Source organism: Prunus dulcis, chromosome 4 (assembly GCF_902201215.1).
Source record: "Prunus dulcis chromosome 4, ALMONDv2, whole genome shotgun sequence".
Classification (NCBI taxonomy): domain Eukaryota; kingdom Viridiplantae; phylum Streptophyta; class Magnoliopsida; order Rosales; family Rosaceae; genus Prunus; species Prunus dulcis.
Window position 1 is genome coordinate 22,841,414 of NC_047653.1, and position 16,716 is coordinate 22,858,129.

At 37.5% G+C, this 16,716-nt stretch overlaps 1 protein-coding gene across 5 annotated transcripts; it reads right to left on the reverse strand.

The window, feature by feature from the left end:
• Positions 1–228: 228 nt before the first annotated feature.
• LOC117625871 (aldehyde dehydrogenase family 3 member I1, chloroplastic-like) lies at positions 229–5,236 on the reverse strand. 5 transcript variants are annotated; one of them, XM_034357455.1, is made up of 12 exons: positions 4,897–5,232; positions 4,453–4,563; positions 4,080–4,335; positions 3,480–3,548; positions 3,263–3,359; positions 2,908–3,114; positions 2,218–2,333; positions 2,026–2,130; positions 1,550–1,722; positions 1,350–1,440; positions 965–1,114; positions 229–643 (listed from the first exon to the last, which is right to left on the reverse strand). In XM_034357455.1, the coding sequence occupies exons 1-12, from the start codon at positions 4,932–4,934 to the stop codon at positions 407–409; spliced, it is 1,650 nt and encodes a 549-aa protein (XP_034213346.1). In that variant the 5' UTR covers positions 4,935–5,232; the 3' UTR covers positions 229–406. The 5 variants fall into 5 exon arrangements, 3 of the variants coding, with proteins under 3 accessions (XP_034213346.1, XP_034213348.1, XP_034213349.1); XM_034357457.1 differs by lacking the exon at positions 4,897–5,232 and adding an exon at positions 4,743–4,832; XR_004585456.1 differs by having other exon boundaries at positions 527–643; positions 764–1,114; positions 4,897–5,236.
• Positions 5,237–16,716: the final 11,480 nt, after the last annotated feature.

The following is a 16,716-nucleotide window of genomic DNA, read 5'->3' on the forward strand; positions in this document are numbered from 1 at the left end:
TTTGACAGAGTGATCGGTGTTGAGTTATTCTTCTTTAGCAAAAAAGATTGAAACATAACTAGTGGAGTATAGCTCACACACACTACTAAGATGCCATGGGGGTTCCAACTTGAGAGCACTGGTCTGCAAGTCAAGGCTCTTTTCCATTGGACTAGACTCTGTTAGTAAAACAGAAATTTGTAGGGGAAGGCCTAAACCCCAAACCTTTTAAACTTAACAAAACTGAAATTTGTAGGGAAAAGCAATATTATAACGTAACCAGAACAGCAATTACAGATACATACATTGCAGTGCATATTATTCAGTTGAAGAGGCCTAATAATTACTAATTTTGATTGATCCATATCAACTTACATACAAGAAAGACTGAATTGAAAACATCCTGTCTAGAGCCTGCCTAATTTCATTATTTAGACCATCCAATCAAAGCCAGGATTATGCTAAATATGTCACCGCTGATCACTGCCTTGAGCAATCTTTGCTTTTCAGGTGTGTATGGTGGGTACCTCAGAGATGAATCTCCACTAAAACTTCTGTAAAGAACTGCCTTCTTGTGGCTAAACCCATCAAAGGAGAATTTACCATGGTATGAACCCATTCCACTCTCCCCAACTCCTCCAAATGGTAAACCAGTTATGCTAACCTGCACAGCATGCATGTCAAGAATGAATTAGCTTATTGGTTAACAAAGATGGATATACAGCTAAACTTGATTATCTAGTGTAAAAGCATAAATAAATATAAGCGAGTATCATAAGCTAACTTGGAGATAGTGACAAGTATATGGCTTTAGTCAATTAAATTCAATTTGAGAGGAAATGGCCAACTTTTTTGTGCAAGTTTCAGACTGGTAGCTGTTGGATGCCGGTTTAATTTGTTGACGATAAGGTCTTCATTTTAGTTTGTGAAGATGCAGAAATGCAAAGGCGTATGTATGTATGCATAGAGGAGAAGAATCAGTCACATGTAGAACGGTGTCATTGATGAGCATTCCTCCGGATGATATGTTTTCCACAAAGCCCTTCTTCAGCTGCTCATTGTTTGTGAAAACATACACTGCAAGAGGCTTTGGCCTTGAATTTATGACATCAAAACTGTCTTCAATCTTCTCAACCTTATGACCAATTAATAAAAAGACATAATGAGAGAGGGACTAATAAGCATGACAAAGTTACATGGAAATTAATAGATGAATTAGTTTCAATTTCCATTTACATATAAATAGAGGGCTTTCCTCTACTCATCTTAAGCTCTCATCTCTCCAATTTGCATAGGTTAAGAATTAGCCCAGAGCAGAATGTAATCTCTTAGGTCAATGTTAAGAATAATGATGTAATTCGAGCACTCACAGTGACAATAGGCATCAATGGCCCAAATATCTCCTCCTGCATAAGCTGAGACTCTTCTGGGATATCTAACAAGATAGTTGGAGCTATTTTTCTGCATCGAATACATGATATAAGGAGAATTCATTTAAGAAGAATTGTACATTCTATTTATATACAGTTGTAACATTTCTTAACAAGCAAGGAAGGTCATTGTCACTCACAATTGGTTCTCATCCATTTGGCCTCCGAGGACAATCTTATCAGAGACCTTATCCTCATCCAACATTTTTGCCAAACGTTTAAACTGGGTTGAGCTTACTACCCTGGATATATCCTTTGAATTCATTGGATCTTTCCCAAAAAATTGCTCAAGTTCAATTTTTAAAGCTTCTATCTGTCAAGTAGACATGCTTTCAGAAAAGTAACCTGAAACATATTGAAGTGTGATGCAGAGGCTAAATAGTCGCATGCGCTCAGATATGCACACGTCACATGTGTGGTGAACCTTCCTCTTTTGAGGAGACTGAAAATTCTTTGAAACCATGTTGAGGTAAAGGTCAAAGTATTAGACGGAGAGACTAAATAAGTGTATAGCCACATGAGACAGTTTGCTTATGTAATATGAGACCAATCGTAATAAAACATACAAACTTTTTTTATTCACAATTTTAAGTTTTCCTAGGGGGGAGCATCGTACCAACTTTGGAGCAAAGTCTTTTGTAGTGATAATGTAATCAACACCGATACAAGCTTGTCCATTGTTCAATGCCCATTTTCCTGCTATTATCCTCTTAACTGCAACCTTAAAAGTTTAACACAAACAGTTAAAGCCAAGCCTCAAATTTAGATGAAACTGTAATTCATGTTGCCTGATAAGAGAACCAATTACTTGTAAATCGACATCTGAATGGACAACAGCCGGGGACTTTCCACCGAGTTCTAGAATTACAGGTGTAAGGTGTTTTGCAGCAGCAGCCATCACAATGCGCCCTACTCTTGCACTACCTGTACGGTATACAAATACTCTGTCAGTATGTTACTAGCTAGTTAGGAGTCAACCAACGCACGAAGCAAAGAACTATGTAAGAAGAACGCTAAATATATGTCTACATATAGTGTAACCTTCTCTTGCCAAACTTCTTTTACCAGATTTTGAATTTGAACCACGCATTTCTCTATGTGACTTGTGATACTTAGAATTTAAACGTAAAGTTATTACGTATTAGAAAAGAACTATGAACTTACCTGGGACTGCAAATGTTCACTCACTGATACACGGCACACAATTAAGAAAAGCCTACCAAAATAAGGGCCAACCTTTCATGTAATGAATCTCAAGTTCGAACTATGGAAACCTCTACGGTCAATGTAGATAATACCTCCAAGTAGTGGTGGCAAGAGTAAAGCTATGGTGCGGAAAATCATATAAAATTAAAAATAAGATTCTGGAAGCACCACAGAAATTGATAATGAGGCGCATATCTTTTACCCTGAGTAGAGTAGTATATGTCACTACCAGCCTATTAAAAAGAGAACTCATATAAAATTGAGGAAGATCATCATTTGAAAGATTGATAACCTGTATAGAGTATCTTATCCCACTTCTGCTCTAAAAGTGCAGTTGTTTCTGGAACAGCCCCCTCAACAACTTTTACAGCTGAATTATCTAAATACTCCTCTACTAATTTTGCAAGAAGTGAAGATGTAGCTGGAGCAATTTCTGAAGGTTTTAGCACAACCGCATTGCCAGCTGAAATAGCTCCAATGACTGGATCAACAGATAACACTGGAAAATAAAAATAAAACAGCACGTGTTATAGAAAGACATCAATCTATATGAACATTTGGTGGGGAAGCTTCGACAAGGTGACAAGTATGCAACTTGTGATCTATAACTAGCTAGTTCTGAACTGCGCTGCAACGTATTAACATACAGAAGGGAAAGTTCCATGTTGCGATGACCAACACAACTCCTAGAGGTTCTGACACAATTTCTGCTGATGATGGAAATGTTGTAATTGAAGTGTTGACCTGAAATGCGCACCAACAAATTTACTTTATATTTCACTTATTATAGTAAATATTGGTCCGGAAGAAGAGTGGATGAGAGGACTTGTCATCCTTGACCAAACGGATATTTACTCTAATCACCTTTTGGGGAATCATCCACTGTCTCAATTCTTTCAGTGCCTCGTTACATGAGGATTTTGCAGTAACAATCTGCATTAATAAAAAATCCATATTTATTAGTACAATGCGAAATGAAATACACAAAAATATTTATGACAAACTTATATACAGTGAAAACATTGTATTAAACAATGGGGTAGTCCCACTATAAGCCTTAGAGCCTCTAAATAGGAGTCAAATTTCTACAGCATGCAAACATAAGGGGAATTAGAAGTGTATATAGCGCACTGAGCTTCAGGTCGAAACAAGGCAACAAATATGCATGCCATCTCCTGAGCATTTATGGGGACCATGCCATCCTTAGAGTGGATGATCGATGCGGGACTGTAACACATGCTCGTATAATATGCATACCAACATAATTGGGGTATCACATTGACAGATACTAAATCAGTGTTCCTGTAGCCTCCAGAATAGACCTTTGTTTTGTTTTTCAGATTCCCAATTGTAGTGTATGATATGAACAAGCACTGGAAAACACACTGGGAATATTATGTATGAAGAACAAAGGAAGCAGAACTTATTTAATCAGCAGCATGGAGAAAAGGAAAAGAACGAGACCTCGGATATAAATGCTTCAACTTCAGGCTTCGAGAGGTCCTTGTAGAGAGCTTCAGTAATCTCTTTCTCTTTCTCTTCAAGCATCTTTGCAATGTTCTCCAACTGTGACATTCTCCACTCATAGCTTTTCGTCCTTCCCGAATTGAAACTGTTCCGCAGCTCCTTAACTAGCTCACCAGCTTTGTCAGGATTGAATGTTTGCTTTTCTTCCACCTCCGAGGTTACAGCCGACAGAGTTGCAAAGCAAGTTTTAGTACTGGAAACAGAAAAAACAAACAAAAATGATGTAAGAAGAAGAAACTTACTTGAGAAATGATAATATACACAAACTGAACGAAATGAATGCATGTTTATGGACAAAAAGAGATCTTACAAGTAGGAAGAGAAAGTAAGTTTGGTGGAGGGCAGATGCGTCTGATAGTTGGTTCTCTGAAACCTGTAAGTTAAAACTCTGCTGCTCCTAGTACCCGCCAAACTGGTTGCACTGTAATTAGAAGAACAGGAAGCAAATTAAAATGAGTACTTCCAATTAAATTATAAGTAGTATTCAGTAATAGGTAGCTAGCTTGCAAGGTTAATTAAATTTTTGGCTCTTCAAGGAATTAGGAGGCAGGACAATAAAAATTGAGAACAATAAAAATTGAAACAAACAATAAAACTTACACTGTCACTTGTGGGATCATTTGAACTCAATTAATGCATCTCTACATTAGAATATGATGATAGCAAAAGAAAATAATGGATATAAAATAATAAATGACTTTAATTAATTTGAACAGTAGACAGAGTAAGGAATAAGTAAAAGTAGAAGAAGAACCTGCAATTATTAAAAAGATCAATGCATAGGCTTTTCATGGTTGAGAGAGAGAGAGAGAGAGAGAGAGAGAGAGAGAGAGATTCAGTGGCTAGCTAGCTGATGGCTGTTTCATCAATGGCAGGTCTTTGAAAGCTTTGAAAGTATATACCGCACGCAGGAGCGAAGAAGCCCCACATGCAGGGAAAGGGAAAGCAGAGTAGTACGTGCATATAGCAGCTAGGTGCAGGACCGCAGGGACCAGCGGCCACAGAGAGAGCTAATAGCAACATTACGAGCAAATACGACGCTTTCTCTGCCGCTGAAAACAGAAGCGGATAATGTTTCAGAAACTTGATTGGTGGGTGGGTCTAGGAAATGCGCATCATAAGCTCCCATAGGCTGAGTCGGGCTACAAAGTAGGGGTTGGCATGATCCGAATTAGATCAGTTTTACTTGAAAACTACGGTCGGATTAATTACAATATAACGATTTGGTTCGGTTCAATTTTGATAAAAGTCATGAAGAAAACCAAACCAAACCAAACCAATTTAAGACAATTTAGTTCGATTTGGTTCTGATGGTTTGGGCTTAAGCCCAATTCTCTTTTCTTTTTTTTTTTTTTGCTTTTTTTTTTCAACATTATTAGCCCAATTACAACCAACAAATTCAGAATTTGTTCCATACTTAAATTATTTTTTAAAGTACGAAACAATCCTAAAGTTCAACATGCCATAAAACTTCAAATTTCAATAACTAATATAGCTCAATTCAAATATCCATATATAGTTATTACCTAATTAGAAATAAATATACACATAAACGGTCCGGTTTGATTTTGATCAGTTTACAAAAGCTCAAAATTAAACCAAACCATATATAGTCCGGTTTGATTTTTAAACTGTTTGACTTTTTCTTGGTTAAAACCAAACCAAACCTATAATTACAGTTTGATTCAGTAGAATTGATGCCACCCCTCCTACAAACTCCCCTACACGAGTGCCATTGCATTCGAGAGGCAATGGCGGGTCCAAGCAATGTCGGATCCATGAATTTTGCTCTTGACGGTACATGTATAGAAGCCCACAAATTTTTGTTAAACAAAAAAAACTGTAAAAAGATGTGTAAAATCAATACTAATTTACTTACTATTTACAAATCATCTTAATAACCACTTATCTTTCCCTATGAGACATTCCATATTTAAAAAAAAAAAGAAAAAAAAGAAAAGAACATGCTTCTAAATAGGCACATAATCAATTTATGTAGTAATTATTTGTATGGCTAGTTAAGATTGTTATGTCTTGCTTCAAAAATATAATCCAAGGTTTATCATCTGTTATAAAGAAGTGAAGCCCACATAGATAAAGCTAGAGGGTATTAGTCAAAAGATAGAATTATGATGTTGGGGAGAAATCATTATGTCTCCCTTAAAAGTCATTTGCTTTGCCTATAAATAGGCATTATATTTGCTTGTAAACACACACGAATGAGAGAAGAGAATAGAGTGAGAGTCAGAGAGAAGAGAAAGAGTGAAGTCTATCTGAAGAGAAATTCTGTCAGTGTAAACACCACAAAGAGAAATATAATTCCACTCCCAATATTACAATGGTACTTCTCATACTCTGATTATTCTAGTTCTATAACACGTTATCAGCACGATAGTCTTTCCTTTTTATTTCTGAATTTTTCTCAACTCAACACTATGTGGATATTTCTCTGTCTCCTCTCTGTCATATGTCTACTCTCACTTTACTACTACGACGACATGCAAACTTTCTTTTTTGTGTTCTCACAATTTTTATGTTGTTTCATCCATGCTTGTTTAATTTACTTCTTTGTAACGTAATTTGGAATGGCGCGGTTTTTATACCCCATCCTGTTATTTTATGGTGGTGTAATTTTTTACCCATCGCGTTGTAACACAAATTATTGTAATAAAATGATGGTGTGATCTTAAAACCCATCTATTATATCTTGAATAGTGGCGCAGTTATATTGCCCACAATATATGATATATTATGCACTTCATATATATTAGGTGGAGGTTTTTATCCCCACATTTATTTTATTTATGGTATGGAGTAGGTTTATTACCCATACGGCAATATTTATTTAAAGGTGTGGCGCGGGTTTATCGTCCACACAGCTGCCTTTACTTTTATTTAAAAGTATGGAGCAGAATTAGTGCCCATACAAGCACATTTACTTTACTTAAAGTATGATGTGGAATTAACCCTCATACTTTATGAATTTACTTTACCGCACATTTACTTTTATTTAAAGTATGATGTGGAATTAACCCTCATACTTTATAAATTTACTTTACCGCATATTTACTTTTATTTAAAGTATGGTGCGGAATTAACGTCCATACAGCAAGCAATTTACTTTATGAATTTACTTTACCGCACATTTAATTTTATTTAAGGTATGGTGCGGGTTTATCGTCCATACCAGCAAATTCATAGCACTTTATTTTTATCATCAATTAATATACCTGAATAATGAGGGCCTGAAATTCCTATTAATAAGTGGCTTAATGTCCCAGATCTCGAGCCTAAAGTTTTGGATGGCAAATTTGGCAAAACTAGAGTTTGCTGCCTTGGACCTTTCCGGGGACAACTATTTATCATGGGTCCTGGATGCCAAAATTCATCTACGAGCCAATGGCCTCGGACAAACAATTGTAGATGAGAATGATGCTTCGCCTGAAGAGAATGCGAAGGCCATGATCTTTCTTCGCCGCCACATCCATGAAGCGCTGAAGAGCGAATATGTGGTGGTTGATGAACCGTTGGTTCTATGGAAAGCTCTAGGTGAAAGATACGATCACCAGAGGATGGTGACTCTCCCAAGAGCTAGATACGAATGGACTCACTTGAGATTTCAAGATTTCAAGTCAGTGTCCGAGTATAACTCTGCTATGCACAGAATTACCTCATTAATGAGGCTATGTGGGGAAAATATATCTGAGGAGGATATGCTCGAAAAAACTCTGAGCACTTTTCATGCTTCAAATGTCCTCCTTCAGCAGCAATACAGACATAGCGGTTTCAAGAAGTACTCGGAACTTGTATCTTGCCTCTTGTTAGCTGAGCAGAATAATGAGCTCTTATTAAAGAATCACCAATCTCGCCCAACGGGCTCAGCACCACTTCCTGAAATAAATGCTGCATCTCAGGAAGTGAATGCCACTTCATCTCGTGGCAGTATCCACAAACGTGGGCGAGGGGGCAAGCGTGGCCGCTGGCAAGGAAGCAGAAAAAGATCGTGGTGCTCGTTCAGAGGGTTTAGGTCCAAGGAGCAGTCCATCCACGAATGGCAAAAATGCATCCCGTAATAAGGGAAAGGCACAGATGAGCCATGTGCCTAGAAATGTTGAAAGCACTTGTCACAGATGTGGTGCAAAGGGACATTGGGTGCGCGCATGTCGTACGCCCAAGCATTTGGCGGATCTCTATCAAGCTTCACTTAAGAACAGGAAAGTGGAGATAAATTACATTGATCATGCTCCGCCAGCCACAGATGGCTCATCAGAAATATCGCGTCAGCTAAACAAGACGCATCTGGATGTTTCTGATTTTGTTACTGAAAGAGGGAATGAAGCTTATGAGTCCGAATTAGATTAAATTTCTTAATGTACTATTTGTATTAGCTGAAGTGTTGTTTAAATTTCAATCCAATAAAAGTGGTAATGTTTTCTTCTTTATTGATTCAGCTTATTTTACTTATTTGAAGGCATGGATGTAAATTATGGATGCCCTCAAAACAAAGGCTATGGCAAAGATATTTGTCTCGCAGACAGCGCGACTACTCATACGATCCTTCAAGATCGGAAGTATTTCTCAAAATTAATGCTTACAAAAGCAAAGGTAACAACCATATCAGGTCCTGCAGATCTGATTGAAGGCTCAAGAATAGCCCAAATTATGTTACCAAATGGAACAATACTGTCCATTCCAGATGCTTTGTATTCATCTAACTCCAGAAGGAATCTGTTGAGTTTCAAAGATATACGTTTGAATGGCTACCATGTTGAAACAAAGAAAGAGGAAAACATGGAATATCTTTGCATTACCTCCAGTGATACCCAAAAGCGTATACTGGAGAAGCTTTGTGCGCTCTCATCAGGGTTGTATTATACAACCATACGGACAATTGAGGCACATAGTGTCATGGACCAAGAGTCCATTGACTCAAATGCTTTTAAGCTTTGGCATGACAGGTTGGGTCATCCTGGATCCACCATGATGCGCAGGATCATCACCAACTCTAAAGGACATCCCTTGTTGACTAAACACATTATGTTATCAAGTGACATCTTTTGCCAAGCTTGTTCACAAGGGAAGTTGGTGATCAGACCATCACAACCAAAGGTTGATGTTGAGTCTCCATCATTTTTGCAGAGAATTCAAGGGGACATTTGTGGACCTATTCATCCCCCATGTGGACCATTTCGGTACTTTATGGTCTTGGTGGACGCATCTACCCGATGGTCACATGTTTGTCTTTTATCTACTCGGAATATGGCATTTGCTAGGCTTTTGGCTCAGATAATTAAATTACGAGCCCAATTCCCAGATTATCCCATTAAGTCAATCAGACTCGATAATGCTGGTGAATTTACATCTCAACTTTTGATGACTACTGCATGTCACTAGGCATTGATATTGAACATCCTGTTCCCCATGTGCATACTCAAAATGGCTTGGCAGAAGCTTTAATTAAGCGCCTTCAATTGATAGCACGCACTTTGCTAATGAAAACAAAGTTGCCAGTTTCTGCTTGGGGATATGCCATTTTACATGCAGCATCACTTGTGCGATTGAGGCCCGTCGCCAACAATCAATATTCTCCAATACAACTCGTATTGGGAAATCAACCAAACATTTCACATTTAAGAATTTTTGGGTGTGCGGTATATGTGCCCATTGCACCACCGCAACGTACTAAGATGGGCCCTCAACGCAGATTGGGAATTTATGTTGGTTTTGATTCACCATCTATCATCAGATATCTGGAACCCCTGACGGGTGATATTTTTACCGCACGGTTTGCGGATTGTGATTTTGATGAGACAATCTTCCCACCATTAGGGGGAGAAAAATCTGTGTCTAAAGAACAAGGCAAACTCATTCCTGAAAAACGACATGAATTATCATGGAATGTATCCACATTGTCTCATCTCGATCCTCATACTGCTCAATGCGAAAACGAAGTGAGAAGGATCGTTCACCTCCAAAGTATTGCAAATCAGATGCCAATGCATTTAATGATGCAGCAAAGGTGACGAAATCTCATATCCCAGCTGCAAATGCACCCGCACGGATTGATGTCCATAATGGACAAAGCAATGTGCCAGCAAATGGTTCATCTGCTGCACGCCTAAAACGTGGCAGACCACTAGGCTCAAAGGATTCAGTTCCTCGAAAGAGGAAGTTGATGGACAAAATGAATCCAAATGAAATAAATAGAGAGCCCACAATTCATAATTCAAATGCCCCCAAAGAGGGACAGGTACTTCCTGAAAAGGAAAACGTCATTGGTGAGACAAGTGCCCCTGGAGTGGCAACTGTACCTGAAAGTCAAGAAATCTCCATAAATTATACGTCCACTGATGAATTGTGGAATAGAAATGAGATGATCATCGATGATATATTTGCATTCTCAGTGGCTGCTGAGATCATAAAAGATGATGATATTGAGCCGTGCTCTATTAATGAATGTACACAGAGGCAAGATTGGCCTAAGTGGAAAGATGCAATCCAGGCAGAATTAAATTCTTTGGAAAAAAGGAGTGTTTTTGGACATATTGTTCCAACTCCACCCAATGTGAACCCTGTAGGTTACAAGTGGGTATTTACAAGAAAGCGCAATGAGAAAAATGAGATCTCAAGGTATAAAGCGCGACTCGTTGCGCAAGGTTTTTCACAAAGGCCTGGAATTGATTATGTGGAAACGTACTCTCCAGTAATGGACACAATTACATTCCGTTACTTAATAAGTTTGGCGGTTTCAGAAAAACTTGAAATGAGACTCATGGATGTCATTACCGCATATTTGTATGGAGAATTGGATACATATATATACATGAAAGTTCCAGAAGGATTCAGGCTGCCTGAAGCAGCCAGAAATAAACCACGGGGCATGTTCTCAGTTAAATTGAGAAGATCATTATATGGGCTAAAACAATCTGGACGAATGTGGTACAATCGTCTCAGTAAGTATTTATTGAAGGAAGGATACACAAATGATCCTATTTGCCCATGTGTGTTTATTAAGAAATCAGAGTCTGGATTTGCGATAGTGGCAGTATATGTCGACGACATGAATCTAATTGGAACTTCTGAAGAGCTTCAAAAGACTGCTGATTATCTCAAACGTGAGTTTGAGATGAAAGACCTTGGAAAGACAAAATATTGTCTTGGCTTGCAGATTGAGCACAGTGCTAATGGAATTTTGGTGCATCAATCAACTTATACTGAAAAAGTATTGAAACGGTTTGGCATGGATAAAGCCCATCCACTTAGCACTCCAATGGTCGTTCGGTCGCTTGACACTAAGAAAGACCCATATCGTCCAAAAGGGGATGATGAAATGGTCCTTGGTCCAGAAGTACCATATCTTAGTGCAATAGGTGCTTTATTGTACCTAGCACAATGTACCAGACCAGACATATCATTTTCAGTAAATCTGTTAGCAAGGTACAGTTCTGCTCCAACAAGGCGACATTGGACCGGCATCAAACATGTTCTACGATACCTTCGTGGGACAACAGACATGGGCTTATTCTATTCCAGTGAATCGACCAACGCCCAGAGTATTGTTGGTTATGCTGATGCAGGATATCTCTCTGATCCACATCAAGGACGATCACAGACTGGGTATGTATTTACATGTGGAGGAACTGCAATCTCATGGCGCTCAACGAAACAAACACTAGTGGCCACATCTTCCAATCACTCAGAAATACTTGCCCTCCATGAAGCCAGTCGTGAATGCGTTTGGTTAAGGTCGGTGATCCATCACATCCGAAGCACATGTGCCCTACCCTCAGCAACAGACACTCCAACAATCCTGAATGAGGACAATGCAGCTTGTATTGCTCAGATCACAGGAGGGTATATCAAGGGTGACAGGACCAAGCACATATCACCAAAGTTTTTCTATACACATGAGCTCCAGAAGAGTCAAGAAATCAAAGTCAGACAAATCCGCTCAAGCGATAACCTGGCAGATCTCTTCACCAAATCATTGCCAAAATATACATTCCAAAAGTTAGTGCATGGCATCGGATTACGACAACTCTGCAAGCAATCAAGTTGGAGCATGCAAAATCAGGGGGAGCATTCAAGAGTCCTCTAACACAGGACATATGCGCGTTGTACTCTTTTTCCTTCGACTAGGGTTTTTCCCACCGGGTTTTTCCTAGCAAGGTTTTAACGAGGCAACATGAGCGCATTACCCTTATGTCCCAAATAAAGTTGTACTCTTTTTCCTTCGCTTAGGTTTTTTCCCACTAGGTTTTTCCAAGCAAGGTTTTAATGAGGCAACCAATCTAGGGACATGTGGTCTTCAAGGGGGAGTGTTATAAAGAAGTGAAGCCCACATAGATAAAGCTAGAGGGTATTAGTCAAAAGATGGAATTATGATGTTGGGGAGAAATCATTATGTCTCCCTTAAAAGCCATTTGCTTTGCCTATAAATACACATTATATTTGCTTGTAAAAACACACGAATGAGAGAAGAGAATAGAGTGAGAGTCTGAGAGAAGAGAATAGAGTGAGAGTCAGAGAGAAGAGAAAGAGTGAAGTCTATCCGAGGAGAAATTCTGTCAGTGTGAACACCACAAAGAGAAATATAATTCCACTCCCAATATTACAGTGGTACTTCTCATACTCTGATTATTCTAGTTCTATAATATCATCTACTTTTATATTACATATAGATTTCAAGAAATTAACCATAATGCACCCTCACAGACACGTATAATAACCTTACATACATGGGTGGGTTAAGGTTGGGGAATTGGGGTGCTTTGGGGGAAGTATGCTTTCAAATTGAATTTTAGGGTTATCGGGTGCAGCTAGCCCTCTTTTTTATTTTTTTTTTTCACAAGGGGAAAAGCGTTGCTCATATAACTTTTAAAAAAAAAAGAAAAAAAGAAAAGGACACGCAAGTTGTTGTCTAGCTTTCTCTAGGGCAATATATAAAACAGATGGTGAGCATGGCTTGCCCATCCATCCACCACATGCAGGGGTCAATATTTTTTGCTCTCGGCGGCAATTCTAGATTTTTGGGGGTCACTTGACCACATTTGCTCTTATGTGGATTTGCCATTAGATCTAGGAACTTTTTACTAAAGAGTTAATTTTTTTTATTTTTTTAAACAAAAGATTATCTTAAAATCTAAACTGATATTATTATCATTCATTAGTCAAGGAATGCATAATATTACAAGCAAAAGTTTTCCATGACGAGTTTTCATATTCAAATAAAATGTCATTGTTTATATGTAGGCTAGCAATACAACATCAAAGGAAAAGCAACTCATGATTCGAACATTGTTCGAAGTATTATTTTGTTCACATATTCTTATTCTATTTGCTACAAGTTAATTGTGTTTATACCCTCCAAACGCTAGGTCTATTTTCAAGTTCATACATGAACTATTAATAATCTATAAATGCATGCACAAACTTGAATAAATCATAAAAAGTGCCCCAACCGTTAGCCAAAATGTTAGTAAAATCGTTAAATGCCTACGTTGATGCTTATTTTTGAATCAACACTAGAATGAAAGGATCACAATCACATACACATAAAACAAGTGTTTGAGTGGTTGACCAATAATTGGGATACGTCTACTATAGTCGTAATTGTATTTGTATAAGAGCTATATACATTTATTTGAGGGAGAAAACCTAGCAAAAGAAAAGTGAGATAGAGGAGGTTTAGAGTAGGGCATCTCAACTATTATAGGGTCCCTATTAGAAATATACAGCCCCGATCTCCAAGAGACTGTGGTCACTCACCGTTGGATGTAACATCCAACGGTTCAAAAAATTTCTTAAAATGAGTGCAAGAGTGAGTGAACCGTTGAATTTACATGTAACGGTGAGTGACCACAAATCTCTTGGACCCCTATAGTCCAAGAGATCAGGACTGTAGAAATATATCCTAAAGTCAAACATGTATCGTAACTTTATTGATATTTAATGTATTACTTTTATAGTTAACCCATCATCGTTACAATTTTTCCTAGTCAAACGTATCTAATTTGAGTTTGCTTTTTTCCTTTGTGCATGATTGAGAGGATATGTTTCCATAATCCTTTTTAAAAATATACATTTAAAAAAAAATTATATGATTGAAATAGTACGTAAATTACTAAATATATTCTTAGGCATATAGTTCTGGGTAAATGGATGATGATGGAGGTAAATTGTTGTGTTTATAGGTAAACTATTCCATGTTTGCAAATGGAAATGAACAAGAGAAAGTTTGGAAAACTGTCCTGCCCAATGTTGGTCATCGAGAGATAAATTTAATAAACGGAGTTTGAAAAATGAGGCGAATTTTGAAGCCATTAGAAGGGTTAGTATGCAAAATATTGAATATGTAATGTTTAAAGTAGGTCCCGTTTGTAAAATAATAATTTTTTTCAATTCAATTGTAGTTATTGATAGGACCTGACTCAAATTCTCTTTTGGAATCCGAGTCGAACTTTGTGCGTGTCCGACACCTGTCGGGTGCTGGGCACAAATGACCTAATTGCCCTTCCCTTCAAGGTTCGGTAAAATACTAAGCTTGACTCCCACCGAAAATTCGGCAGTCTCCCCTAAAATTTGAACAATTCCCAAAATTTACACCTGTCAAACAAGCATATATATACAATCCAACTTCCATCATGCGTAAATATATACATTCCAACAATTAAATCTAAGTTATAGGGCAGGTTATCAGAGCAACCACTAAGAATTTACAAAAAGAGTCAACTCAATTCAGAAGAGTCCTACATCAGGAAGGGGGAAGTGCGGAAAGTGGGAAACAGCTCTGTGGTGGATCATTGTGCGCTCCTACTGCCTGAGGGCGCAAAACATTGAAAATGTGAGTGGACCAAAAACAAAGTCTGTAGAAAATATCATAAGAACATACTAACCCCATTGTAAAAATAGTTATAAAAACTGAATCAATATCCTCATATATACTCATACTAAACTCATGCATTCATATTTATACATATAACACAAAACAATATTCCTGCTGAAAGATATTGAAGTAAAGCTCAACCTACCACATAGGTATACTTACTTATTCTCCCCAAAACCCTTAATTACTATCTATTCCTCATGTCACTGTGGTGACACACCCTCACAGGACTCAGGTTAGCCTGATCCATCCTCCTCGCAAGACTTAAGGGGCACGAAGCCCACCTGAGCTGCATCTCTCGCTCCCACAGGATTCGTCCCGGGTTCCGAGGAATTCGGGCGGGTCGTGTCACATATATACGGTATTCTCTAATTCAACAAAAAGGTGGAATGTTTTACTTGATTATATTGATGGTTTAACTTTGAAATCATTGCCAACTACACGCTGGGAAAGTCACATAGAAAGTGTTAAAGCAATAAAATCTCAAGCTTCTAAAATCAGAGATGCTTTATTTAAATTAGCTTAAATTAGTGAAGGTGCTAAATTGAGTAAGGATGCTGAAAGTTTAGCATCATGAGAGCTTTTAAGTTTCGAGTTTATATTAAGCTTGGTTATTTGGTATGACATTTTGCACAAGATTAACTTAGTAAAAAATTAAAATCTGAAGACATGCGTCTTGATGTTGCTGTAAGACAATTAGAAGGACTTGTTTCATTTTTTGAAAACTATAGGATAAATGGGTTCACTTTTGCCATGATTGATGCTAAAATAATTGCATTAGATATGAAAATTGAGCCTATATTTCTTTAAAAACGTCAAACCTGTAGAAAGAGACACTGATGAAATTTCCAATAATGAGAGGGAACAACAATCATGTGAAGAATACTTTAGAACTGATTACTTTCTTGTCATAGTGGATATTGCTCTTGGTGAATTGGAAAGTAGGTTTGAACAATTGTATATCCTTGAATCTATTTTTGGGTTCTTATTTGATGCTGCAAAATTGACTTCTTTGGATGAAAATGAATTGAAAAGCTCTTGTGTGAATCTTGAAAATGCTTTAAAAAATGACAATGATACTGATATTGATGCAAGAGATTTAGAGTCAGAATTACAAGCGTTGCAAGTGATATTACCAAGTGAAGCAATTGAAACAGATAAACCATGGACATCCATTAAAATTCTAGAAGTTGTAAAGAGTGTGGATATGTTTCCAAATGTAATGGTTGCTTATAGGATATTATTGACTACAACTGTGGCTGTGGCATCTGTTGAAAGAAGTTTTTCTAAATTAAAATTATTAAAATCTTATTTGCGGACCACCATGGCTCAAGATAGGCTAAATGGACTAGCTATAGTATGCATTGAAGAGATATGTTGAAAAATATTAAATATGATAGTATAATTGATGATTTTGCTTCTAAAACTACAACAAGAAGACATTTTAAATGATCTTTTGTGATTAGGATTTCATTGCTATTTTTATTTTGTAGGTGCATATGAAGGTGAAGCATAGGGACATGCAAGTTAATTTATTGTTAATTGTAATGTTTTCAATCGGATACTCTTTTTCCTTCGTTTGAGGTTTTGTTCCCATTGAGTTTTCCTCAAACAAGGTTTTAATGAGTCTCAAGGTGTTCTATATTATCGGTTGAAAACTCTTATAATTTTAATAAAATTTATTATATG